This window comes from Micropterus salmoides, unplaced genomic scaffold (genome assembly GCF_014851395.1).
Source record: "Micropterus salmoides isolate LMB-PRFRI ecotype aquatic unplaced genomic scaffold, ASM1485139v1 Ms_hic_scaffold_15, whole genome shotgun sequence".
NCBI classification, from domain to species: Eukaryota; Metazoa; Chordata; class Actinopteri; order Centrarchiformes; family Centrarchidae; genus Micropterus; species Micropterus salmoides.
The window spans coordinates 15,143,868-15,171,148 of NW_024040596.1; the positions used below are offsets into that span (position 1 = coordinate 15,143,868).

General features: G+C 40.3%; 3 protein-coding genes across 3 annotated transcripts; all 3 read left to right on the forward strand.

Annotated features, from left to right (window-relative positions):
* Nucleotides 1-149: 149 nt before the first annotated feature.
* Nucleotides 150-2,504, forward strand: hoxd9a (homeobox D9a). The gene is made up of 2 exons (XM_038719700.1): nt 150-1,374; nt 1,881-2,504. The coding sequence occupies exons 1-2, from the start codon at nt 807-809 to the stop codon at nt 2,123-2,125; spliced, it is 813 nt and encodes a 270-aa protein (XP_038575628.1). The 5' UTR covers nt 150-806; the 3' UTR covers nt 2,126-2,504.
* An 11,780-nt stretch (nt 2,505-14,284) lies between these two features.
* On the forward strand, nt 14,285-17,930 carry hoxd4a (homeobox D4a). Its single transcript, XM_038720996.1, has 2 exons — nt 14,285-15,616; nt 16,017-17,930. Exons 1-2 carry the CDS (start codon nt 15,151-15,153, stop codon nt 16,313-16,315), a joined length of 765 nt encoding a protein of 254 aa, XP_038576924.1. The 5' UTR covers nt 14,285-15,150; the 3' UTR covers nt 16,316-17,930.
* A 3,135-nt stretch (nt 17,931-21,065) lies between these two features.
* Nucleotides 21,066-26,848, forward strand: hoxd3a (homeobox D3a). Its single transcript, XM_038720995.1, has 4 exons — nt 21,066-21,685; nt 23,559-23,619; nt 25,257-25,818; nt 25,980-26,848. The coding sequence occupies exons 3-4, from the start codon at nt 25,359-25,361 to the stop codon at nt 26,723-26,725; spliced, it is 1,206 nt and encodes a 401-aa protein (XP_038576923.1). The 5' UTR covers nt 21,066-21,685; nt 23,559-23,619; nt 25,257-25,358; the 3' UTR covers nt 26,726-26,848.
* Nucleotides 26,849-27,281: the final 433 nt, after the last annotated feature.

Below are 27,281 nucleotides of genomic sequence, written 5' to 3' on the forward strand. Positions count from 1 at the left end.
AGAGTTCATTTCTGTTTAAAAAAGGGGGAAAGATGCATATTACATTTAAATTACACCTTTCAGACACAATGCACAGATGGACTTTGCTTCTCCAAGGCTTCCTTTTTTTTATTGACAGCATGTATAATCACACGCACCTCATAAAACATTTATTGATACATAAAGACATTATTGCCCTCCTTTGAATGAATACAATAATTTCACAACTGCCTTTTCCGGCTTAGCTTTAAAAATTAAACTGACCTCAGAAAATATGTTTCCTCGCCGAATATTAACAATGGATACACCGCGTTGTGAACGGAAATGGCTTCTGTTATTTTACAACATGTTATTACATATATTTTACGAGGGCTCCTAAGTCTATAAACCATTTTACTAGCATTGAGGGTATCAGGACGATATTACAAGACTTTTCTCAAACATTAAGATACGGCGAATCCGTGTTGGTGGACTGTGGGGGGGTGAAAGTGTCTTATTCCTTTTTTGAACTGCTGGTATGTTGCAATATCCCGCAGCCACTCGCACATGAGAAACAGAAAAAACAAACATTTGCATTCATTTGAGCGATTGTTTTCCCCCTCCAGTCACATCTGATGTGGCTTTTTATTATTTGTGAAATGAAAAGCTAAATTAAACCTGACAACAACACACACAAAAAAGCAGGGCAAGGGCTGGATTGATTTACTCGCTGTATTGGTAAATATGACCACGTGATCCATGTAACCAATCCCTGTAGATGCAGGCCAGCAAAAATACTACGATTGTTCACAGAGGGAAGCTTCCCCTAACAGTGCAACCCTTATTATATGAGTAGGAAGAGATCAAAAATGTCTTCCAGTGGCACTCTCAGCAACTGCTATGTGGACGCTATAATGGGGCAGGAGCCGGAGGATGTGTACGGTGCTCGCTTTATTCAGGCTCCACACATGGTGACCCCGAGGCCGTCAGGTGCTGGGGACAACGCAGACTTCTCCTCTTGCAATTTTGCACCAAAGTCCGCCGTTTTCTCCTCGTCTTGGTCCTCGGTTCACCCGCAAGGGATTTATCATCCGTACGTGCACCACCACCACCAGTCCCATCTCCCAGCCTCGGACGGCAGATATGTAGGCGTCCGCTCCTGGATGGACCCCATCTCCAACCACGTTTCGTTCGCCGGATTTCACTCCAGCACTCGGCCGTACGGGACAAAGCCAGAGGTCTTCCCACCGAAAGCTGCGGAGTGCGACGCTTTGGAAGCGGAGGCTCGGCCGTTCGCCGGTGAATTCGCGTGTGGAGTCTCGGAGAGTGCAGAAAAGGCGACCAAAGGGCACAGTGGAAGTGAGCTTTCGAGCCACAGCGAGCCAAAAGAGGAGAAACAACAACAACTTGACCCAAGTAAGTAAACGAAATAGCCAGTCCTGATTTACAACCCTAAGAACTGTAGGAGCTGGGTGTGTAAAACCTCCAGTTTTACTAACCTATAAAAGTGTCTCGCACCGCGGCTCGGGAAGGGGTAAAAACCCGCCCTGCAAATGGTTATTACAGGGGATTCTAAAGTTTTTCATGTCGCAGGACACCCAAAATAGATACACATTGCCCCATGTTGATGAGATTTTATCTGATGAGATAGATATAGGACTAATTTGTTTTCTTCCTGGTAGGGGGCTTATCAGTAAAAACAGGAAACATGTAATCTAAATTGCATTTTCTCATTGTCTATCAAATTAAACTGTTTCCCAGTTTGCTTTTGATCCACTGCAACCACACTACTGCAGTGTCCTTTACAGTTCCACGAACCTCCATTTGGGCTTAATTCTCTGGAAAATATTCAATTTTAAAATATTTTTTTTGCACATCTATGTCTTCTTATGTGTCTTTCTCTGTTTTTATTCTCTGTCCAGACAACCCTGCAGCAAACTGGATTCACGCACGCTCAACTAGAAAGAAGCGATGCCCATACACAAAATATCAGACTTTGGAGCTGGAGAAGGAGTTCCTCTACAACATGTATTTGACAAGAGACCGACGTTATGAAGTCGCCCGCATACTCAGTTTAACCGAGAGACAAGTTAAGATCTGGTTCCAGAACAGGAGGATGAAAATGAAGAAGATGAACAGAGAGAGGAGTAGCAAGGATCACCTATGAAACCACTGCTGGCCATTTCACACGTTTTAATGTTTGCACCAAGGAAGCCATCTGAACAATTACATTTATTTTGGTAGGAGCCTAGGTAGACATTTTATTTTTATTTTTAGCCCCACTAGGTAACGCAATGCGTCAGTATCCAAATCACATTTGCGGGAATTTGTCTTCATGAGATAAAGACTGGATCCCTCTCTTCTTTTAGAGAGTTCGATCTGACATGTTCTGTTTTACTATTTAACCAAATACACACACTGGGATGTTAAAGCATTTTTTTTTGTTAAGCATCCCCCGTCAGTTGGAAACGTGCCTATGTTTAGCCTATTGCTTTTAGAGCTGTTAAGAAATTGGAGTTGTATATAAAACATTTTCACAGCTTAAACTTCTTTGACTGCTATCTGTGTCAGCAAACACACACACACACACACACACACACACACACACACACACAGGCACGTGCACTGATAGATTTTCACAAAGACGTTTAGGCTACTTTCTAGGTGTATGAGTGATAAACAGGCGTGCTTTCTCACAGAGCAGAGTGAGTTGGTCCTGCATGTGGAAAGCAAATCATTAAATTAGCTCAAACATCGATATATATTAATATTTTTTCTTTATTAAATATATTTAGCAACTTTCTCTGCATGTTTCTGGCATATTGGCCGGTTATTTCATTTAAGTAATTAGATTTTTTTTTTTTAGATGGGAAAATATTCCCTGAGGGCTTGTTTACAGTGAGGCTGCTACTGCAGCACACTGTCTTGCAACCAAAACAAAAAAATGCCACACAAATTAAACCCAATAGAGTCAATGTTTGACAGTTGAATTTTCCAGCCAATAAATGAATCCGCAGAGATTAAAGGAATCCTTAGGAGGAAAATAACCCTAAGGAGAAGCAGTGTTACAATTCACGTTTTTAAAACGGTGGATTTGAAACTTAGAAGAACCAGTAATAAAGTGTTTACGATTGGGAGAGGTGTTGCAGCGGATTTCCAATTTATTGTCCAACTTGTACGAATAATTACTTTAAAGCAGGAAGAAACGCGGTCCAATAAAGCTATAGAAATGGCTAGACGTCTGGCCTAAATGAGTTTATGGTCCTGGCCAGTAATTGCATTCTCCTTTGAACCCCCTTTTTTCTTGGGCGTTTGGTTGTGTTGCTGACAAACCTAATGTAGACACTTTTCCACAGGGTGTCTGGTCGATGAATTGTTTTAGAGGAAATCACCCCCCACCTTAATGGTCACGTTTATTCCACTGCACTTCCCAACGATGGGAACAAAAACTTCAATTTGACTGCTGTCTGATACGTTTTTACCTGCTGATGAATTTATTTTATACTGAGATGGAACCAGGCATGAGTCCAATTGTTTACCCCCTGCAGGCTCAACCGGAGAAAACTAAATAGACTTTTAGTCAAATAGAAGGCTAATAATAATTATTCTTAAGCTTGTGCAAATAAATAACATTTTTTACTGCACAACTCAAATCAAATGGAAAAATTCTGAATTATGCAGAACTAAATGCTATCTGTTTACCTCTGATGGAGTTTCATTTGAAAAGTAGTGAGAGCGCTAGAGGGCGATATTGTTCTTTTAGTCTCAATTACATCTAGTCATTGACAGCCGAAACATATAGGCAACACATGCGCCATACCATACAACATGTAGCCTACTCATGGATTCATTGATAACGTATTTTTAAAGAAGAAACTATACTGTATGCCTTTGAGTGTCCTTTATAAAACTGGATGTTTTCGGGTTGTGAACTACTCAAAAGTCCAGATTCAGTATGGGGGTCCATTTTTAAGCAATAATAATAATATTAGGCCTAAAATTTTCTTGCTGAATGTAACGCTGTTATTGGGGAAAAACTAGAATAACACGCTGCTTGAACAGTGGCAATGCTGGAAGTCCAAATTCATGTTTGTTTAATGCATATTGCAGTTTTTAATATGGTGATTAAAAAACAAAACAAATCTCGTAGCCTAATAGTTTTCAGACCTCACATCTCAGCAATAAGTAGTTTGCGCAAAAGAGCCACTTTTAATCGATACAGAAAGGGGTTATGGAAGTCAGGAGCAGCCTTAGTCCATCATTTATAGACGAAAACCACAGATATAATTATAGTCAACATTTAGAAATGTATTCCTGTAAATGTCCCCTTATTTCCTCCTTTATCAATGTGATTTAGTATTTTAAACGACTTTGATTGTGTGCATTGATGTCACAGTTTCCTTGTATAGTGAGGTAATGAAAATATACAAAAATATAAAGATATATAAAGATTCAACTTTCTTATTCAAGCAGTGTCGAAACGTGGATGTTTTTGTTTAAATCGTTGACATCAACAATGTGGAGTTACAGTGAGCACAGAGGTGGTGCTGCGGCCTGTAGAGGAAAATAGCATATGTAACAATGTTTTTCCTCTTTCCAAATGGTATAGCCTAAGTCCATTATTAAAATAATCTAAGTACAATAAACTGAATAAGAAAAAATTAAGGTTTCTGTGACCCAAAAAAACCAAACACGTTTTAGGCCCGTGAGGGTGCTAATTTCCATTATCTGAAGCTAAACTGACCGTCAAGCTTGGGGCATTTAATATATATTTTATTATTTATTGTTTTACAGATTACAAGAGCTGTAAACGCCACAGGACTCCAAGTCAACATATAAGATGGAAACGCAGAAGTGTGCAGCCTGCTTTTCTTAATTCAGTCTGCAGAGGAAGAACAAGAGGCGCCTCCCTTCAGTCTATATACGGCTCTGTGTCCGGAGGGGTTAAAATGACTTTAGTCCCCATTAAAAGTGATGATTGTCATGAGGCTTCCAGTTGTGTCAAGTATCCAAACCCTGACACCCAATGGCAGCGATTATAGAGCACAATACAAAATATTGAAGCATTTAGAGAAAATGTTGAATTGGTTATTTGCGTCTTGATCTGACGTCTCCGTTCTTACATCTGTGATACAATCAGTGGCCTATAATTAAGTGATCTATGTGACTGTAAGGGGACTGTCACGGATGAAAACTTGACCCGAATATGATAACGTTCAGCTTCTTTATTTCAGACATATGGTTTCACATTGTTTAAGATGCGAATATGGGAATTTCTGTCAATAGCCTATGCCCTTCTCCACGCAGTCATCCCACTGTACTGTTACAGATAGTCATGTGCCTCTTTTCCGCACAGGCCATGAGTGGGGTCAGCTATTCCACTCTCGTCATTAGCTGCAGTCATGCTGTGCTGCTCCATAACCAAACTACACTCTGTCCAGTGTTGAGTTTGTATGCATGCCGAGATAATAGCTGTGGAAATTCGAAACCGATTTGGAACGTACTTGGACCAATGTTGGGGCTTTTCCAGAACAGCGTTAAATAGCATGCTACCCTCAAAGTACCAGAAAAAGTACATTCAGATGGATTCAGTGGTATGTCCACTATGTATGCAGTTTCTTGTGCGTATTTCTGAAAGTGTAAGAAGTGAGGTTATAGGCATTCCCTCATCACTGTGTTTGTGTGTGTGTGCGCGCGCGCGAGAGAGAGAGAGAGAGAGAGAGAGAGAGACAGGCAGAGAGTGAGAGAGTAAGGAGGTTTGAATTGAGCCTATCTGGAAACATCACGTTTTTAAGTCTGTAGACTGCTGAGACATTAAATCCATATTACACTGTCTCTAGTCCAGCCCACTAGCACGTCAGTGTACTGAGCTGATTGGCTGTCTTGTAAGTCTTACTGCGTTTCCTTTAAACGCGTTTGACACTTCCATTAGTCTGCTTTTCGTTTATGTCCACAACGAAAACCACAAAAACTGTAAAACAGTTGAGGTCAGTGACGCAATTTGACAAACAGGTAGCTATATTCTAGAGTGAACTGTGACGTCTCACGTTCTAAAGTTTCCGATGGTTCTGCAGTGTTTTCGTATGTGAGAAAACGGCTGTGGGGGAACACAGGATGCAACAATGTTGCTGAAGTATGGAATGCATGTTGAATCAAGGGGTGGGCGTAGAGCCTGCAGTGGATCAGGGGCGGTGTAATAACGGATTTATAGTCCATTATCTGACACAATAATCGGTAGTCTGCTTGGCAGTAATGACACAAGTGTAAAGTGTTGTAATGTAAACAATATAGGCCTATTCAATCACTCATCAGCTATACTTTCTCGGCGACAGACTTTTGATGGCCTGCTATAATTCCAAGTTCTGGATCCGGGGTGGGAAACAAGCGAAGTATAAACAGAAGAAACCAATATGATGTTAAAAAACTAAAAAAAAATATTTGGGTTCATTGCCGAGGAATCAGGCCGTGCAGAAAGAGCTCTGTGATGAAAGTAAAGCACCTATTATTTGAGCCTAAGTTGATTATGTCACATTACCATGACTTACAGGTTGCTGTTAGGTACCCCTCTTTTTAAGCACATGTCAAATGTCTTAGTTTAGCTATATTGTTTTTATTTCAAATAATTTTAAGAAGTCAGCAGGAAACTCAAAACACTTTAACAGTAGCTCATTTAATATAGGGCCTTAATTTTAAACTAAAGCAGTGGAACGTTGTGGTTTCCTTATGACACCAAGGTCATTTGACTGTTAGATTAACTATTTGATTTGTATGTTTTTTTTATCTATAGCAGACGCAATGTGTTTTTTCTTGGACCAATGTCCAAAGTGAATAGATTTGTCTTTGGCTCCCCATCTTTCATTCACTGGGCACTGGTTCCGCCAACATATCACATACCGGAACTAACACCATCGGTCCAGTAAAACTGGACTCTCTCTTGCCATCAGTGACCTCAAATAAAAAACGGTAACATAATGTAAGAAGAATGAAGCAGACAAATAGTCCTGTATGCTTTGCACCGAGACTAAAGCCATGTTGATCCAGATTTGTTTTTCTCCTCCGATGGACTACACTGGACTATAGAGTTACAATAATGTCATAGTTGTGTAATGCAACAAATCCTGATCGCCTGAATCTCTCTCTCTCTCTCTCTCTCTCTCTCTCTCTCTCACACACACACACACACACACACACACACACACAGAAAGAGAGCGAGAGCTATAAGGCAGGAAACCAAAGACCGAGCCATATACTATAAATCGCACAGTGCTGACTCTGGCATGCCACCATGATGAACGAGAACGAAATGAAAGAAATTCCCATTCGCAGCAGAGATGTTCACGCATTGCTGTAATGCTGCAATGCTGCATGCCTTTAAATCTCGAAGGCCTAAAGCGTGAAAGCATTTTTCATATGCCATAATTTATTTCTCCCTAATTTTGTCAACGCATTTGTAGAATAACATCAGGCCTGCAGGAGCGCGCAGACGATACACGTTTACACACAGCTCGATTTAAAACGTAGGCTATTCTGTTGTCTGGAACAATTATTGAGCATCAACGCTGAGAAAGCCAAAGTCACAACTTTAATAAAGTGTATTTTTTATTTACACAGCGGTATTTGATATAATGAAGCCTAATAAGCGATCTAATTTCACCAGTGACGTGTTTCTTGTGACAATTGGCGCACATAGGCCGCTCAATGAATAACAAAAATCAAAAGAAAAGAAAAACATTATTAATTCGTCCTTTCTTTGGTGTTAAAGGCTTCCGTTCGACGCAGAAAAAACAACTCCCAGACATAATTTCTAACAGCTAAACGTTAAATGCTTTTGTTGATTAAACGTAAAACAGAAATAGGTCTATGTCGCCTCTTATTCTGCAGTCTGATCTAAGCAAAACACCGCCTCATCATTATTTTGCCACATGTTCGAGAAAAGAATTTCCTATTTCCCATTTCCTATACTAAAATGTTCTATTTTTTGTTCTGCTAAAGAATGCGCATTGTGATTAAGCTAAAAAACATTTTCAGGGCCACAGTCTAACTGCTCTTTTGCGCTTTAAGATGCAACATTTTATGGTTGAGTAATAGAAACAAAAAACAGGGGGGGAAAATCCCTCTTGTTTTTCTCCAGAGGTCTGGTGGGGCTTCTGCTATTATGCGCAAAGATGGGGACAACTACTGCAGTCGAAATTCCTTTTTGTGAGAGGACAATTTACAACTTGGTAATAGACCTTTTTATGTGCCTCCGTCGCCTGTCATTGGATGCCACTGGTCATGTGTGAGAGGCAAACGTCTTCATGGCTCTTTCCCTAATTTCCCAGGCGAATTTTTCCCACTGCATTCTGCGTCTATGGCGTTCAAACCGATACTCCACGGTCGGCTTTCTTAAAAATTGCATTCGTTTCATAAAAGTCTGGTCGGCACATATTTGCAGCACTGCGCTGCTCATTTCTCCTGGATGCCAAGCGGAGCGTTTCAGCTTTCCACATATCTGACCTCCTCATAAACACAGCGGCACTGGCTCTTCACAGCTTTATCAAAATGCACCGCATAGGTAAAGCTCAAAGAATAAACATGGATTACCTCCCGGCTAAGGGTAAGCTTTCTGTGTAAAAAAATGACTTTATTTCGCTTGTGTGTCTGCATGTGTAATTTGACAGCTTCCTGTTTCATTAGGCATGTAAATTAGCAGCAGGATAATGGCTCTCAGGAAATTTGGTTGTTTCACATGTTGCTGGATGTATTCACATAAATTGTTGTTATACTATACAAGCAGAAAAGGTGGGTAAATTTAGTGCTTCGCTGCTAGTATGCTGCAAGAATCAAAGAGAGATATTTTAAGAAGTAATCAACTGAATTATCAAATCGTTTAAAGTTTCTTTAAACATTCTGCAGAAATGTAGCTTATGTTTGAAGTCAGTGATGGTTGTGTGCATTATTTATTTTTATTTTTTATTTTTTTTGATGCAGATGAACTGAGTGCACTTATTTCCACACGAATTAGAAGAGAATCCCGTGTATTGAAACAAACATTGCCCATTTCGTTTTCAGTTTGAAGCAGCTTTTTCATGTCGACAAGCCTTTTTCAAAAATATTCCTCAGCTTACTAGATATCGCCAGTGAACCAAAAGTTATATCATTTAGCATTTCTACAGCTACCAGAGAGTCTTATTGATCTGATGAGCCCTCTATATTCCCACATACATGCTGCTTGTTAATATCTGTTTACTATAATCGACACAGATCAAATCTGCTTTGCTATATTCCATGTATGCAAGCCTGGCAGAAGAAGTTCAGTTTTCCTAGCTGTCTTCAGCTGCCTGGAGATGGGGGCCAACTGAACAAAGACAGTATTTCACTGTTGCCTGACAGGCAGCTGCGAAAGTATTTACAGCCTCACTGCAATGCGGCAAAATGGACCCTGGAAGACAAGCACAAGCAGAAGCCTAAGAACATTATATTCACTAAGATTCAATCTGTGTTCTCTAATTTGACAATGCACATATCTTACATAATTCCTGCATGCGTTTGTTATGTGTAATTATGTAAAACAATGTCTAACCGCAGGCCCTGCACACATTTGAACAGATAGCAGTTTCCATGAATGGACGTGGTTTCCCCTTTTCACCCTTATTCAAATCCCCCCAGAGATGTGGTTTAGGTCCAATATTAGACTCTTTTGGATTGTTGTGTGACATAATGAGAGCTTCTGTAAACAAATCTTCCTTCCTATTTAGTTATAGGAAACCTAAAAAGTCCACTAGTTATTATTTATGTTTAAATGTTTTCCAGTTAGACAAACTTATTTATTCATCGATCATTTATCTGTATCACTATCCCAATAATCACGAGCAACACGTCTGTTTCACTTTATCTGCTTAATGTTAAGTAATAACGTCTACACTGCAAAACATGCTCATATTCTCATGGCAACCAGTTTTATATTCAGTCCAAATTTACAAAATTATGGAATTTAGCAGAAAGACTCAGATCATTCTTCTTGTGTCAATTGAAGTTTTATTTGTTTCAAGAACTTGAACCGAGCCTCATCACTTAATTAAGTCTATTTAATTAAACGAATATGGAAATAATTTGCTCTTCGTTCTTGCACATCTGTCTCAACAGTTTAATGAAACACATGATTAGGTGAAATCACATTTGAGTATGGATGGACATTTTTTGCAGTGGAAAATGGGGGGAAGTCGTTAAACCGCCAGCAGAAGGCGCTGTTGCCCAACACTCAGCCTCTCTGCTCCCATTCAGGAGTATTTGACTAGCAGGTTCCTGAGCTCAGTGATTGGCTGAGATACGTGGTCATGTGAACTGGTTCGTTTTTGAAAGTGGTCTGTGGAGAATTGTGTGTATGAAAATGCAAAAGCAATAATTTTCAGCCTGCTGCTTGTGTCAGCTGCTCTGATTATGTGCGTGAGTTTTGTGTTCTACGAGTTTATTCCCCCAAAAGGCATTTATTGTCATTGATTCATCTTATACCGACAGCACAGTTGATCCTTTGTTACTGTATCTTCATTGACAGCAACTCTATCAACATTTGCACGCAGATTCTTGAGAGGTGAAACTGCATGACATCTTCCCCATGATGTTGATGATGTTATAAGAAATTGTCTTTCAGAAAAATGATGGAACTGAAAGTAAAATGACTACATTTATAGTACAAAAATGCCATTAAACCACAGAAAACATACTTACCAACTATGCAGGAACTATGTGAGTGCAGCCACTCCTAAACCTCCCAGGAGGCCTTGGGTTTAACCCTCACATTATCTCCAGGGAAATCATTTTTATGAGGACATGCATGTAAAAAAGTGACAAGCCGTCTGATTTGATGCTCATCCATTTATCATACATGCCCCACAGTGGCAGCCAACCCAACCTCAACATCACCATTCCTCTCCAGCTCTCACAGGAAAGGAGAGGAGGAGCGCGCACGCTCTGCACTCTGGGTCTGGCCCGGAAGAATGAATGACATCAGTCTTATTGTGTCACGTTCACTGGGGAAAAATGTATTTGAGCTTAAATCGGTGAGGCATGTTTGATGTTTTTTGTTCACACGTCAGGTCAAAAGGATTCAGTGAGATGATATAATCAGATCTTTCCAATAAGTAAGCGAAATCAGCCGAGGCTAAGTGTAATAAGTGAAATAAATTAAAATTCTTGAATTAAATAGCCTAACTGGAGAACAGGTCACAGGCTGATCATTAGATTGCAAATATTAATTAATCAGCGACCCAGCTGACTTTGTTTGTTCAAACACTGGTAACGTATAAGCTTGATGCAAAACATAAAAAAACTACGATGCCAAAAACAATCTATTTTGTCCCAGTGCACCTCTGTTCCTATTTCTATTACTACAGTTGGGCTGCAACCTCCCAGCTTCCTCTTTTCTAGGACTTTTCCTCAGTGCACATTAGTGTAATCGGCGTTATTGAGTAAGTGCAACTTTGAGGATTATTTATGGACATGCGCGCGGTTGTGAGTGGCTGTGAGGAAACACGTGATGCCATTAAAGTTTGTTTTATGGCCCGGGACTTGACAAGCCAAAATATAATTCTCATTGTGTATTAGTTAGACGGTCCAGATGGGTTGGAATAGAGCTTCATTTGGCAGGGAGCTGCAGCAGGCTGACTTTTCCTTCAGCATGGATGTTTTTGTTGCACGGTGTGCCATGTGTTGCGGTCTCTGTGGTAAGCTGTGTTTTATCATAATGCTCGTGGTATGAGCGTGTGATGTCACACGCATAATGCTCAGGCTACACTGTTTCCTGCCTCTAAAAGCGGCAACAGTGCTTGCTGCAGGACAAACCGTTAGATGATGCTCTGCTGTGAGGAAATTTTAATCGTACTACTGTGCTGGAGCTTGTTTGGGGTTTAAACCTTTTAAGACTCAATCAATGCTTTTGTCGGATGATTATTATTGTTATTCAAGTTGGCATTCTGATTCACTGCTAAATGATGCAGTGACTTGATAGCTTTGGTTCGTGTTTGCTTGGAGGCAGAGTGATCAACCTGTTGTCACTAGACTCGTGCTTTCATGAAGAATTTGGTGAAATTTCTTGAGAATGTTAAAACAATACAAGTGTATGTGCGAATCAGCATCTGTTAAAATTGCCATAATTCACAATTCGTTTGTGCAACAATCTGAGCTTCAGTTTTAACCACAGTGAAATTTATAAACAACTCAAAACAGCACTGAGGTTACAACAATAAAAATCAGTTTTCTCTTTTTCATATCATGTGGCTGCTGTTTTATTCACAGTAGGCCTAATGCATTTCTTTTGGAGGCCTTCAAATGATTAATTTCATCAGTCATTGTTAAAAATGCAGTACAAATGATTAAATAATATTTGGTACAAAGTTGACAAGGAATTAAACTTTTAATTTTTATTATCAGTCAAAGAGCCCTCCCATAACTCGCCCGATAATTAGATTAAATAGCCCTTGGTTTTTTCTGTTGCTCTCAAACGCTCAATTGGAGCTTTTTGATAGTAAAAGCTTGGAATTCTAATGAAAAAAAGAGTCAAGCTGAACTAGTTGGCCTTTCGTTTAACACAAGCTGCCAGGAAACGCTGACTTTATCATTCTTTTGTGAATCTCGGCTTTGACCCGTCTGAAGGACTAGCAGGGCAAGGTGAAAGGCAGGTCAGGCTGTCTAACTAAGACTGAAATGTGAAGTGCAAGAACGCATTTTTACAACGTATTATTTATCTTTTTGGAACAGGCCTACTTGAAACGAATATTATTATTTTTTTTGTTGAAGCTTGAATGGAAATCTGTAGAGAGGAGATAAAACCCTCCATCTGCGTTATGACATAGCCTATGAGGAAAGGATTTACTTTATACTAGAAGGTGCAGTAATGCGTTTTATTCTCACCTTTTGAAGGCCTGTATGATAACTTTAAACTTTACAACATGCATCTGGCTGAAAATGTAACTGTAGCTGAAACGTTACATTAAACTAAACGACTTAATGCACCATCCAGTGAATAACCAGTTAGTAAAATATTCTTACATGTCTTTTCTTCTTATTGAAGAAGACAACATGGCCCGTGTGACTGGTCCAGTGCCACATTTGGCCAAATGTGCTTCAAAACAAGTGTCACCTAAATTTAGACCTGAGAATATAATTTATTGTTTAAATCTGACAATACTGATCTGACAAATAATACTGACTCAAGGTGTAGGCTACAGGATTAGTAATAATTCGTAATAAATAAACTTGTTTTTTGTTATAAACTCGCTCACATTGATATAGGACTAGACCTAGGTTGTTTGGGTTAAATTATAATATTATAATATTTTATATAGGTTATTTTTGTGTGCTTGAAAAAACATTTTGCTGGTCTTGTTAATTTAGTAAATTAATGACCCATTCCCATTCTCAGCTTAAATTCATCTGTAAGGTTTTTTCACCAGAATGACATTCAGTAGCCATGTGGTTTAGTTAATGCTTGAGGAGGAATTGGTAAACTTTTGCACCCTTTGAGCTGTCACCAGGGCCCAAAATAATTGAATTTTTTGATAACTTTGTAAATGATGTAGTTTGACCCCTGTGGCCTCTATCCTCATCTCTCGGGTTGTGATGATGAACTCTCCTATATTAGCGAGCGAGTATCTAACGGTTATGTCGTTATGCTTATCTTTGATTATGACGTGACAGCTTGCAAAGTGAAAAGCTATTTACGTTATTTAAAGCAGAGGCTCTTTTTTCTTATTGTGAACTTGGACTATGATGGAGGGAAGAGGACCTACTGAGCAGAAACCTGTGCTGACCTGAGATGCTGGCTGATATTTTCGTTCAGTATGTTGTGTCATTCTCTGTACAGAGGAAGGAGCAGCGGCTGACATGAGTTTTTAAGCTACTGCATTGCCAGTTTTGGTTTAAACTAACAACGCAATGGTCACACAAAACCCTAAACTCAAGGAGATGTTTCTTCCAGGGACATACATTAAAAATAAAACATCGAAATGAAAGAAAAAGGCTCCTTCAGTGAGTGAAAAATAGTAACAAGTTAAATAGAATATTTAATTATATCCTCTAATAGAACTTCTTCAGATCTGGTTTTGATGCATGACTCTTCTGTAACTTTGTTCCTGTGATGTTTTTTGTTTATCCTGACTGTGGAAAGCACTTTGTAAATTGTGTTTGGCTGAAGTGCTCTACAAATAAAGTGCTGTGGCTAAACGTGGGCAGTGTCGCTTGCCGTCGTCTATATATACCCTGTAGAACCGAATTTGTGTGATAAAACCAGTCACAGATTCGATTCTAGGGGAGTATATGGTCGATGAAATAACTTCGATGTATTGACTTATTGTCTCATTATCAGGCCGTGTGGTGTCTGATGTGCTGTCAGACGCTGCAGTGACAGTGTTGGTTTTATGAATGAGAATAAATCTGACATCACCACATTCTTCATAAGAAGAGCTTGGGGCATTTTTAAACTATATAGACTTAAGGAGCATCTGAAGCAAAATGTTTCACATGAAAATAAACATAATTAAGAATCAGCCTGCATTTCTTTTTGAATGAAACACCAAGTGGATGTACCAAAAGAAACTCACAGCACTCTCCATCTGTACAGCTGTAGCGTTTGTGTCTCTACATTATTGATTCCCAGAGTCTGCTGCTGCTGGCCAGTAGGCTCCTGAGACAGTTTTTTTTCAAAGGGATAGGAGCAGATGAAGTGATGAGATTCGTGTAACTTTTGGATGACCCCTTCTTGACAAAGACAGTCTCCATCAATTGTCCTCTGTCATTATTCCCTCCTTTTATGCCATGGGGCTTTTTGTACCTTTTGTTGCTTTCTCTGTTGAACACCGTGCCTTCAAGTTACACCTTAGAAACTGATATATTTTATATCTTCTCAGATAAAACACTCTATGCACCATCAGCGTTTTTATGTTTATTTGTTTGTATAATTTTAAAGTAATTAAATGTTTAAGTAAGGTATTTGATTTTTCCATTGTATCATTGTATCATCCAAATGTGCACGCGGATGTTTCAGGCCAATATTTGTTTTTTTCTTTCCACCAGGGTCTAATTTTGGTTTATCTTTAGTTAGATGACATTGCTTTTAGTTGTATGTTTACCCGTTTATGGACCAGCATCACCTCTATTGGCCGATCTGGTCACATGGTTCGCTAACTTTATTCAGTTGACACCAAGTAGGAGGGCTTTATGGAGGGAGGAAAAAAAGACAACTCGAGAAAAATTAGTATTTTCTACCTTCAGAAATTAATGGCCATGAGTTCGTATATGGTGAACTCTAAGTATGTGGATCCAAAATTTCCTCCCTGCGAGGAATATTCACAAAATAACTATATACCTGACCAGGGATCGGACTTCTACAGTCCATCGCAGGACACAGACTTTCAGCATCCAGGGATCTACCCACGGTCAAACTACACGGAGCCCTTCGGCTGCAACACTGTGCAGGACTCCACTGTGCAGCCACGGGGTCATGTGCGCGAGAGATCCAGCCACCCGAGCTCTTTTAGCATACAGACTGAGCAGAGGACCCCGGTCCAAGTGCCCGGACCCAGGACTTGTGGACAGCAGCAAAACACAAAGAGCCAAAATGGGATACAAGCCAAGCAGCCTGCAGTAGTTTACCCGTGGATGAAGAAAGTCCACGTAACTACTGGTAAGATTTCCACGTCTTCTTCCTCTTCCCTTATGAACCAGCTGAGACCTGCACTTTAAAATCATTCAGTGTAATATTTATGGGAGTCTTTGAAAGGCCTCGCCAATTACACAAGTCATAAATTTTTATAGCTCAGGAAATAGGCCGCTAGGTGAGCGCCTGAAAGCTCCTGAAAACACATATTGACCGGTTGTAATGGTGCTTAAATCTGCAGCAAATCTGCTTAAATCCAGATAAAATCATCCATTATTTACTGCTGTCGTTTCCTTGTGAATTTTCTTTAAGTTTGAGCTCCCCCCGGGTTACAGAGTCTCCTCTTGTTATATTGTTTGTGTGTGCATTCTGCATGATGCATTGGCCACATTTGGTGACTTTTTCTGCTTTGTTTTCTTTCTCCTAGTGAACCCGGATTACACAGGGCCAGAGCCCAAACGGTCCAGAACAGCTTACACCCGGCAGCAGGTTTTGGAGCTTGAAAAGGAGTTTCATTTTAACAGGTATCTGACCAGGCGGCGACGGATTGAGATTGCCCACACTCTTTGTCTCTCCGAAAGGCAGATCAAAATCTGGTTTCAAAACAGACGGATGAAATGGAAGAAAGATCACAAACTACCCAACACCAAGGGCAGATCTGCACCAGTCCCCAGTCATCTGCAAAGCACTCAGAAGGATAACCAGACTGATATCACAACATTATAAGAGAGAAAGGTGTCACACCTTTGTAGAAATTAACTGTACATAAAAAAGACAGATTGCATTCGACTTTTGCATGGACTGATGTCATTTTTAGCCATTTTTTTATTTAACAAAAATGACCCCAGCAGCATTGACTCAAGACTGAGTGAGAAAATCAGGTCAGCCTTGAGTTTTGAAAGTTGACCCTGTTTCTTGTTTTAATTTCCTCAAAGAGACTCAAAAACATCGAAACAAACTTTTCAATTTCCTTTTATTTTTTTATTTTTTGGACGTTGCCCACCTGAGGACATTTAATGAGCAGCCTCGGCTGATTTCATGGATTTAAACAAAGTATTTATGCTCTTCTCACATGGATTCACGCTGATTTTTGAATTGCTCTATTCAGAACAGGGAAGCCCTTCGTTCAAATTCCACGCAAACAAAGGTTATTTCAGTTTTTTCTCCTATTGAAACTCCAGATAAAACGCACAATATATATATATATATATATACTTGAAGCAAACAGTATTTGCATAGAGCACGCCTAATACAACCTACTTTCGTAAGTTGCAAAAAATCCCGTTGACTCTCAGTTTCTTTGTGACTCCTATGTTTTAACTTATTTTGTACAAAAAAGCTTTGAATTTTTTTAGCCTAAATATTATTCCAAAAAGCAAGACATTCCTGTGTGCATACTATTCTGAGTGCCCTTATAAATCTCTCCTGACATCTTTGTAAACAGTGTATATTTTCAGAGGCGCTCTCCTGCCATTTGAAACTCTTATATGAAAGCTCATTTGTTCTTGCATGTGGCATCAAATTGATATTGGATGTTTCTCATCGGAAATAATCAAATCCAGAATATTCAGGAGTATAATTGTTTATTCTTCTTTAATCTGATTTTTACGTCATTATTTATTTGTTCAAAAAACCCTGTAAATTTTCGTATAGCACACATACAATTTTAATTAAAAGAATTCGTTTGATTTTGATTAATCTAAAATGTGTTTGAACTTCTTTGCATTAATTGCATGGCTTTATGCAACGTTTTAGTCTTAGTTAATGTGGGAATCGTAGAGTTTTCCATTTACTCCGAGGGGGGCTTTCACGTCACGTTTCAAGACAGATATTTTTTTTGTTTTATACCGTCATTGTCTTCGAACAAAAAAAGCCCAGAAGCTCTCCCAGAACGAAGAGGTCTTCACTGTGAAGTCTTCACCATGAGAGGCTTGAAAAGGTATTTCAACCGAAGGTCGACAAAAGCAGCAGTGGCAGGTTCATCCAGGGGACACATTTCAGCCGCAAGGACTGACCCCAACACCCCTGACCCGCCGGACAAGCAGCATTTTCTCTCCCAGGCGCTGTTGGCTTTGCTTTGGAGGGTTTTTTTCCACACTTACAAAGCTAAATCCTTCGAAGCAAGAGTCAGTGCGTGAAATCCAGAGTTGTACACGTGTTTTAACACTATTTATATCAGGCGCAGCCCTAAAAGATTCTGATTTGTGCGTTTGTCTCCTCATGTCAATATGCAATCTTTTTTTTTTTTTTTTATTTTTTTTATTTTTGTACATGCTTTTTACCTTGTATTGTGCATTGAGATGCGAGACGTATATTGGAAAAAATAAAGATTTTTACTGAATATGCCTTTAAATGACTGCAAAGGGCACTTTGTCGCCAGACTTTTATTTCCCCCACTCCAGAAATATTTAATTTTGAGTTTATTTTCCCGGGCACACTGAGGCATTTTATAATTTCTCTGATTGCTCAAAACTACATTTTGTTTTCAATTTTTTTTTTAGTGCCTTTCGTTCTGCGCAAATAACAAAAAGGTCTCTTTTGGTGGGAAAGGATATTTTCTTCAGTGGTAACAAGCACGTGGAGCCATATGGAGCTAAGCCCCCTTTTACAAAACACACAAACGCACCAAATGTGCGCTCCATGGACAGACAGCCTCTTCTCCTGTCAAGCATGAAATTTATGACCATACATATATTATTTGTCTATGACAAGCATATCTTTAAAAAATGAAGAAGAAAAGAGTTTTTACCCTGGCTTGTCTTAATTTTCGCTCATCAGCTCCTATCGTAAGGAGCGCATGACTGCGCAAAAAACATCCTCTTAAGCTCTCAGTTGAGCTTTTCAAGGTGATTTTATTGAATAAAAACTGCGTTTGGATTCTTATATGATGCTGAATTGAGTCTTTATTGGAAAACAATCGTTACACGAGTCTTTTATTACAGTATATAAACACAAATAAAGTTTACTGGCCTGGGATATTCAGGCTAATGCAAACAGAGGTGGTGGTCCTGCTCCAAAACCAGATTACAAGATACACACATTTATCTGTAACAGTTTTAGAATATAGGCATCAACACAATGAATTACTACATACATTTGATATTAACCCCCCCCCCCCCCACTGAATATGACCCACTGGCAACACTGACCTCCAACCCTTCACACTACAGAATCAGTCCTCATACAGACAAAAGCGGTCAGAAACAGACATGTGGAAAGAAGATCTTCAGTCACTCAGCAGTGTTTTCATCCCCAAGTGACAACTGTCTCATCCCCACTGAGCACACGCAGGCCTATAGGCGTGCACAGGCGCTTATATGTCTGTGTGTATGTGGTGCAAAATACAAGATATAGATTCAGAGAGAAGCTGAGACAAAGTGATGCCACCAATCCACCATCCTGCCATAAATGATCTGTACATAGATGCTGAAGAAAGAGGGGGGGAGAGGGAGATGGGAGGGGTGGGGGATGGGATGGGGGGTGTCATTGGCATAATTGGACAACGAATCTACCTAATATACATTACTAGTATTTTAAGGTAACTAGTGATTGCTAATTTATATTTATCAATTTGCACCATTTAATATACAACCTGAGTAGTCTGAACTCCTGGTATTAAAAAATGAATAGAAAGGAAATATATCATAACACAGTTTCCCCCAGTAATTACCAGGTCAGAGCAGCCTACTATACCGCGTACAGTGTAGCCACACTGACCTACATGTCTGAACAGCAATAAATGGGAGCCAAAGGCAGTGCCATTTTCAATGACACTGCACCCAGTGCAGGAATACAACGTCGTCGCTCTCCATCCGGCCATATTTGATTTCCAGCTGTTTTCGCAGAAGCCTCTCCGAGCCAGACAACCCCCCTAAGATATATTAAAGTGCGCTGTCTGCATTCAGAGATATAATCCAGAGACTATACCACTCCGCTCTCTATTCTCGACCACGTGATTGTCTAAATAATTAATGCAGCACGTCCCCCTAGAAACACGGCGTCGTCATTAATCGCAAGGACTCTATCAGACTTGAAAACTGAAGAGATCCCCCAAGAAAATAATATCCGATACCCGGCGCAACCGTAGCCCCGCACTTTAGCGACACATCCGAACCGATGGATGCTTGGGTAGGTAAATATTTCAGCATTTTTCATGTAGCCCGAGCTGGTAAATGACGATATCAAATGTCCTGATATTTGATAAATTGCTCCCTTTGATGTGTGCGCCCTGAGCAGGATTGTATCGGCTGTGGTTAGTCACTGTGTGCATGTCTTCTTTAAAAACAAAAACAAATATAGCCTACTAGAAATGATAGAAATTTTGTTTGGATCTTGCGGTTTACGCAAATATCTTGAAATGGATTGATAGCATTAAAGGTAAAAACTAAAGGGCAGTGACTTTTATGGATGCTCGCTCTGAACAGATGCTCTTTCCAACACATTCATTTCAATGTGACCCCTCCATAGGGCCCACTGATTCTTTATTAAGAGTGTAATTCAGATTTTTTTTTTTTACGATTTTGGTCCAAAAATACAAAAAGGAACTAAATATTTTAAAAAGACACAGCATTAAAATTATGAATGGCTGTCTTGTTTGCTAAGTAGAACTTTATACCTTGATTTATAGTTTAAGTTTTTAACATTAGATAAAATAACAGGTTATTTGTCTTTCCCCCTGGCTTGCAGTCCATTTCTGCTGTTTTTATTATTAGTCGGGGTGATTTCATTCTGATTTCAAAGAAGTCCTGGAAGTTTGGGCAGGCTGACAGTTCTGCCTCCTTGTAAATCATTCTCAGTAATTCCTGAAAGGGTGCGAGGCTGTTGGGGGGCCGGGCGAAACTGTAAATCTTTCACTTTTATTACCCTCTGAACATACGCTGCGACGCGAACAGTCCTGCATCCCTTCTACTTCTTCTTCTTCTTCTTCTTCTTCTTCTTCTTCACAGCAGTGATAACCCACCGCTGAAGCAGCCGACTCTCTCCCGCTCCAAATCTTACAATCCATTCTGGTCTTTTCCAATAACTTAGATTCATTTAGTCTGCTGTGTTATGTTTTTCCACCCCTGATTGATATTGAGAACAATGCAGGAGAATGGCTCTCTCACTCTTTGTGTTTCAGTAGTGTGTGAGGACAGACACAACAAACAAAAGATGATAACTTGGTTTATTTGAATATAATCAAAATCCCAGTTGGAAGGGGGACCCACACGTCGCTTATTTCATAAATCATTTTTAAAATGCACATCTAGCAAACAGGACATCGATAGAAATAGTATTGTTTAACAATTTAATCCAAAACTACACAACTGCGGTGCGTTTAAGGCCCCCAGTTACACGTTTTATTGTGAAATTGCAGGCAGTTTCTTTTTTAAGAACAAGTGAGGAGAAAATCTACAAAATGCTGGAAATTTCCGCTGGCATATAAAGAAAATGCACAGAAATCCGTTACAGCACTATAGATGCTGCAACTGCTGCACTGATAGAGCCTGAGGATGTGTAAATCTGTGTCATTAGTAGTTTAACAGCAGCATATAATGTAATGCTGTTGTTTAAATACTGAAGTGCAGGCGAGTTGCATTTCTCGCAATTCTAGAGGAGATGAAAAAGAAATAGGCAGTGGAACATTTTCACACAGTTCAGATGAGGAAATAAACGCCACCCTCTATCAAAATGGATTGGTGAGGTAAGGCTCGGTTGAAGAAGAGAACAATCACGTGAACAAATATGCTTGTATCTTAAGGCAGCGCCTTTATTTGTCATCACAAAGCTCCCGAAACAACCAAAAAATCCTAATGTTAGCTCCAAATCTGCACAGGCCTATCCGGTTCTGAATTCCTGTATGTTTCAATGGTGATTGATTGCCAGGGATTTTTTTTCTGGAATAAGGATACCTTGTTCGCTTTTTATTGGTAGTTGAATGCGAGTCCTTCCATTCTTTCGGGAATACTGTCTCCACTGGTATATGGAAATGTCTGAAAAACAGCAAGATCAGGTTTAGGACAGCATTGTCTACAGACAAAGGGTGAAGGATTTATTCTAGAGACTGCGTGGAAAGGAACCGAGAGGTAAACTGCTTTATGATGAATTGATTCACAGGTAAGCAACTACATGGCAGAAAGCAACCTTTAACCAGGGGTTAATATAATGCAAGGAAATATATATGATTTATTCCACTCAAAGGAGGTGACGCTTGTTAATGTCGCTCTCGTCGGCGACCGTGCGGATATTAAGTCCACAGCTACCTATTCATAAATTTCTTTTCGAGAATGCCTGTTCAAATATTATCGACAGATTGAGCCTGAGCTCCTCTGCGCTTTTCAGCTGATTTCACGTTTCGATGAAAACCGGCTCTGAGGAAGAAGTAGGAAAGGAACTTTTCTTTTTGACTCTTGGATCGTAAATCACATTAATTTGTTGTCTTATCGTCACTGTGGCGTTTGCCGTGATTTATGTGGTTTCAACTTATATGGCTTTGTTAACCTGCAACGTTTTTTATACATGAATTCATATTTGATGGTTTTAAAGGATTGTCAGACTGGATATTGAACAAGGATAAGATTAGATTTTCACACTATTTGCATACGTTTGGGCTTACTTGTATTTGGTTAATTGTGACGCATCTGGATATAATTTATTCTTCTTTGAAGTGTTGGGAATATAGCCTACAATTGGCCTGAGTCGCAAAGACAATAAAACCTTATATTTATGTTGACTATTCCATTTTGCTTATATTCTGCTAACAGCTTCTTAACTGTTTTACAATGGTTTGGGGTTTAATTTATGAGCTCTACGTCTTTATAAGCGACACACTCATCAGTGTGTGTCTTTGCAGAATGGCTGCTGAATTTATACCCAAATCAACAAAAAGCAGTGTTACAACAAAACATATTGCTGCGATTGCATTTTTGTGAGCAGCTTGTATTTTCTCCAGGAAAATAAGACGTTGTATTTTACAACATCGCGGTAGAGACAATATTATTAAATTAGTATCCATGCAATCATTTCTTGGATGTAACACACATTTTCCAGCAACAACAAAACGCCTGTCTAAAGGCTGTTTAACTTGAAATATGGAGAGAATTTGAGGGGCTAACCAGGAGAAAGACTTACTGGGATAATAACACTCCACATTGAGTCCGGCCCATTGTGTGAACCAAACTTACCGTAACAACGCGTAGGCGAAAAACACTGCTGTTTGAAAAGAGGATCATGTCTGCTACTAGTAGCCCAGTGTGCTCAAAAGCACTTCAGGCTCAGATTATCGACCAGCTTTAACAAATAGTCCACATCGAAGGAATCTTAAATCTCCATGTTCATATTTTGAGTAATTATCCTCAAATACAAGCACGGAAGCAGAGGTGGTTTCACACTCACTGTAAAAACAACAAACTAGAAATAATCTAAGGTTTAATTTCGACTCTTTCTGTCGGGCGATCTTCTGTTGTGCTTCAGTCTCCGCTGAAAAGATGCTTTGACTTTAGTTGAGACTTGAGTCTACTTGAAGCCGAACTGCTCGTTGTTCATTAAACTTTGACTTAATGCTGAATGACCCAAAGGTCACCCAAAAAAGCTTATGACTGCTAAATATTTGGGCTTGCTCTTTGTGTAAAAGTGCACATGTAAGACTTTTCTCTCTGGAGCACTTCAAGCAGAGACTTTTTTGTGTGTGATTGTAGTAACTAGCCTATCTGTCTTTTAATTTGGCAAAATTAAACAGGCCACAAATATTAATACAAATAAAATTGAATTAAAAATGTTTTGTTTTTTTACACGAGCCTTTTTCAGTACATTTATTTTTAATTTATTGTAATTTTCTTTTTAAAAATGGTGGAGAATTTTGGGGCCCGATGGCATTCATCTTTATTGTTTTGTAAACGTGTGTGTGTGTGTGCATCGAATTTCAGGCCCATGTTTGTCTGTGATTTAAAGGGGGGAATGTGAAGAAACATGTATTTTATTTCTCTTCCAGGTCCAGGTGGGAGCAGTGATGAATTCGTGAGGGATATAAAAACAGATTTGCGCAGATTTTGGTGAGTAACATTTCTTTAATCAAGGGAGTGGACAAGAAAGCCAACTTCTAACAAGGTGAAAGGATGATTTGTTATTAGGCTGCATATTAACGCTCAGTATGTTTCACAGGAGGCTTAAATCACGAAAACAGACATGAGGGATGACTTTAACTTCACCTATACGTGTAATTATTTGCGCAGGCCAAAGTCCCATTCCAATATGTCCAAGTCTACGTTTGCAACAACGCCGCGCGAATAAAGCCTAATGATCAAGAGCAAACTTGATACTATTTTTCCACAAGAAAAGAAAATAGAAAAATACATGAAGCATATTTACATTGTTGTCAGGTATAACTGGAAAAATAACATGCAAATTATAACATAAAATCTGGAGGACTTTCACCACTTCACCACACAATATCCAATTTTAACCGCGCCATTGCCAATATTCCCTGCATCCTTTTTAACCAGCAAAACATATCCAGTCTTTCACTTGGGTCTTTCTTCTGCAGACTCGCGCTCAGCCAGAATGGAGGCATCATTTATAAACCGAGCCTCTGCATGGGAGAAGTCGCTGAGTATGAAATTCTTTCCCTTGCCTTCCTCCTACGCGTAGTTTTACACTTCTGAAGGCTGCAGAGTCTTGAGAGGTGTTTTGACTTTCATTCCTCCCTGAGCCCGTTTACAACCATAACATTTGCGGTCATAAATTTTGCCGCGGTCCACACTGACAGGTGCAATTGTTATGCACGGGGCAGACTGCACCTCCTCAAGCCACCAACATACAGTAGGGCCCCTTTGATATTTTAGTTTCAGCTTTAAATGCGGGCCTGCGATTCTCTTAAAACAAAAATAGCTGCATTAAAAAAATCCACCAGAATATTTGACAGAATCAAAAAGTTTTGTTAACAATTAAAGACAGGCTGCATTTGGCATGAATGGGTCAGAGGCAGAAAAGCAACCAACCAGACAATATATGGTTTGAGGCTTGTGTAAAGGCTAATGAGCTATAATATTTAACCCCCCGCTCCCCTCCCCACCCAACAGCTCTCTCTCTGTCTCTCTCTCTCTCTCTCTCTCTCTCTCTCTGTCTCTCTCTCGCACATACCGAGATCACCTACATTTTTTACATTTTCAGTAACAACAAACAGTGGAGGAAATCAGTATTTAGCTTCTTGTGTGCGTAAACATGTGATCCAAATGCATGTGCGCGGCCTTGGTGGGCTATATTTCTGCCGCAGGGAACAATGCATGACGGGCTTTGTCAGGCCTTGTGATTAGTGAAAAGGGTATTGTGTGTGTGTGTGCGTGTCAAATGCTGATTCAGCTTATTTCTGAGGGACTCCTAAAGCCTCCCAGAGGGTCCCCTTTTAGCGCAAGTTAAACTTTAACTGTTTTGTGCCAGAAATGAGTCAGACGGCTTGAATCTGGGGCTGGGAGATGTATCACTGTTATAGACAATATAGGGACAGTTTGTAATTTCTAATTAAATAGATGCTGCAGTCTATAACAGTATGAGTCTAGGGCCAAGTACAGTGATTATCCAGGTTTATTTAAACTCAGAATCTCAGTTATTGGGCTACTGTTAAGGAGGTATAGTGAGTAGATTATAGGCCTTATTCATGTGTCAGATAAGTCTGATATATGTCTCTTTATAGGTCACAGAGTGGAGCAACTGTGGGAAACACCAATCACGTGAATAAACAACACCCATGCCACTGGATAGAGTTGCACTGGCTTATTGGCTTTAAATCCACAAAATGCAGAAAGCAACATACTACGATAACACTGGACTTTTTGGAGGTTACACCTACCCCAAACCAGACTCTTACAACTACGGCCCCACTCATCAGCCCTACCCTGCTTCTAACATTGAGAGTGACTACCAGGGCTCAGTGTGTCCCATCCAGACCTCTGCTGTCCGGCCACCAACCCTCAAAGACAGTGACCTGAACGGAGACTGTATGCGGCAAAGCAACAGCAGCAGCAGCAGCAGCAGCAGCAGCAGCAGCAGCCAAGTCACGGGTATTGGGGAGCAGCAGGCACCTCCACTGTCCGCATCCTCTCCCAGCTCCAACAGCTCTCCATCCCAGAAGAAGAAATCCCCATCCAGCAGCGCTTCCAATACTGCCACGCCAACCCTCACGAAGCAGATCTTCCCCTGGATGAAGGAGACCCGGCAAAACGCTAAGCAGAAGAGCAACAGCTGCACCATTGCAGGTAGAGACGAAGATGGAGACGTGTGTGTGCGTGTGTGTGTGCGTGTGAGGAGGAGGGGGGGCGGGGTATTGACTGGGCCTTGTTTTGCTTACAGTTTATGATTACACTGATAATAAAGAGGCCCAAAAGACGCTAAGATGATGCTGTGGTTGCTTTCACAGGTGGCGAGGTGAGTGATGAGAAGAGCCCACCGGGACCAGCCTCCAAACGGGTCAGAACTGCTTACACCAGCGCTCAACTTGTGGAGCTGGAGAAGGAGTTTCACTTTAACCGCTATCTGTGTCGCCCTCGGAGAGTGGAAATGGCAAATCTGTTGAATCTCACCGAGCGCCAAATAAAGATCTGGTTTCAAAACAGGAGGATGAAATACAAAAAGGACCAGAAGTCTAAAGGGCTCGCGCACTCTCCCCTGGGACACTCCCCGGATAGAAGCCCGCCGCTGAGTGGCCCAAATCACATTGGATACTCTGGCCAGCTCCAAAACGGCCTCAGCTATGACGCGCCCTCGCCCCCGTCCTTCGCCAAGCCCCAGCAAAACATGTACGGGTTGGCCGCCTACACGGCACCCTTGGGTGGCTGCATCCCGCAACAGAAGAGGTACCCGGGCTCCGAGTACGAACACCACGGCATGCAGAGCAACGGCAGCTTTGCCAACGCCAATTTGCAAGGCAGCCCTGTATATGTGGGTGGGAATTTTGTTGATTCCATGCCAGCCTCGGGCCCCATGTTCAACCTCGGCCATCTTCCCCACCCCTCATCCACCAGTGTGGACTACAGCTGTGCCGCTCAGATCCCAGGAAACCACCATCATGGACCCTGTGATCCCCATCCCACATACACAGACCTCACCTCTCACCAAGCGTCTCAGGGAAGGATTCAGGAAGCGCCTAAACTCACGCATTTGTAATATGTGGTACCTGTGTGTGTGTGTGTGTGTGTGTGTGTGTGTGTGTGTGTGTGCGTGCGCGCGCGCACGTTTATGTATGTGTGCCAAAATTATGTTGCGCTCTTTTTATTACCTCACTAGTCTAATTACTACACTCCAAGCGAGTCGTGTGTATTACAGTATTATTGATATTACTATTAATGCTATTGTGTAATTATTTTCTAAATAATACAGCTTTGTCCATTTCTCTCGAATATTTGGGGAAGCGCAGAGGCAGACTAGCCTGGTTGTCAGTTGTTACTTTTTTTTCTCAAGTGCAATGCGCAATTTTTGACTGAATATTTCATGCTGTTACTTGAAGGTAAGTCTTGTAGATCACAAAAGTAGAAGCTCATCTTTAGAGAGAAGGACTTTTAGGGAATTTTTCGTCTGTTTGTCAGGATCTCATTCTCCTCACGGGCATCCTATTTATTTATTTTGTATTATTTTGCATAATCTTTGGTACTAGCATATACCCTATTTATTATTTAATAACCTTTGTATTGCACATTATTTATCGTTTATATGCGAGTATTTA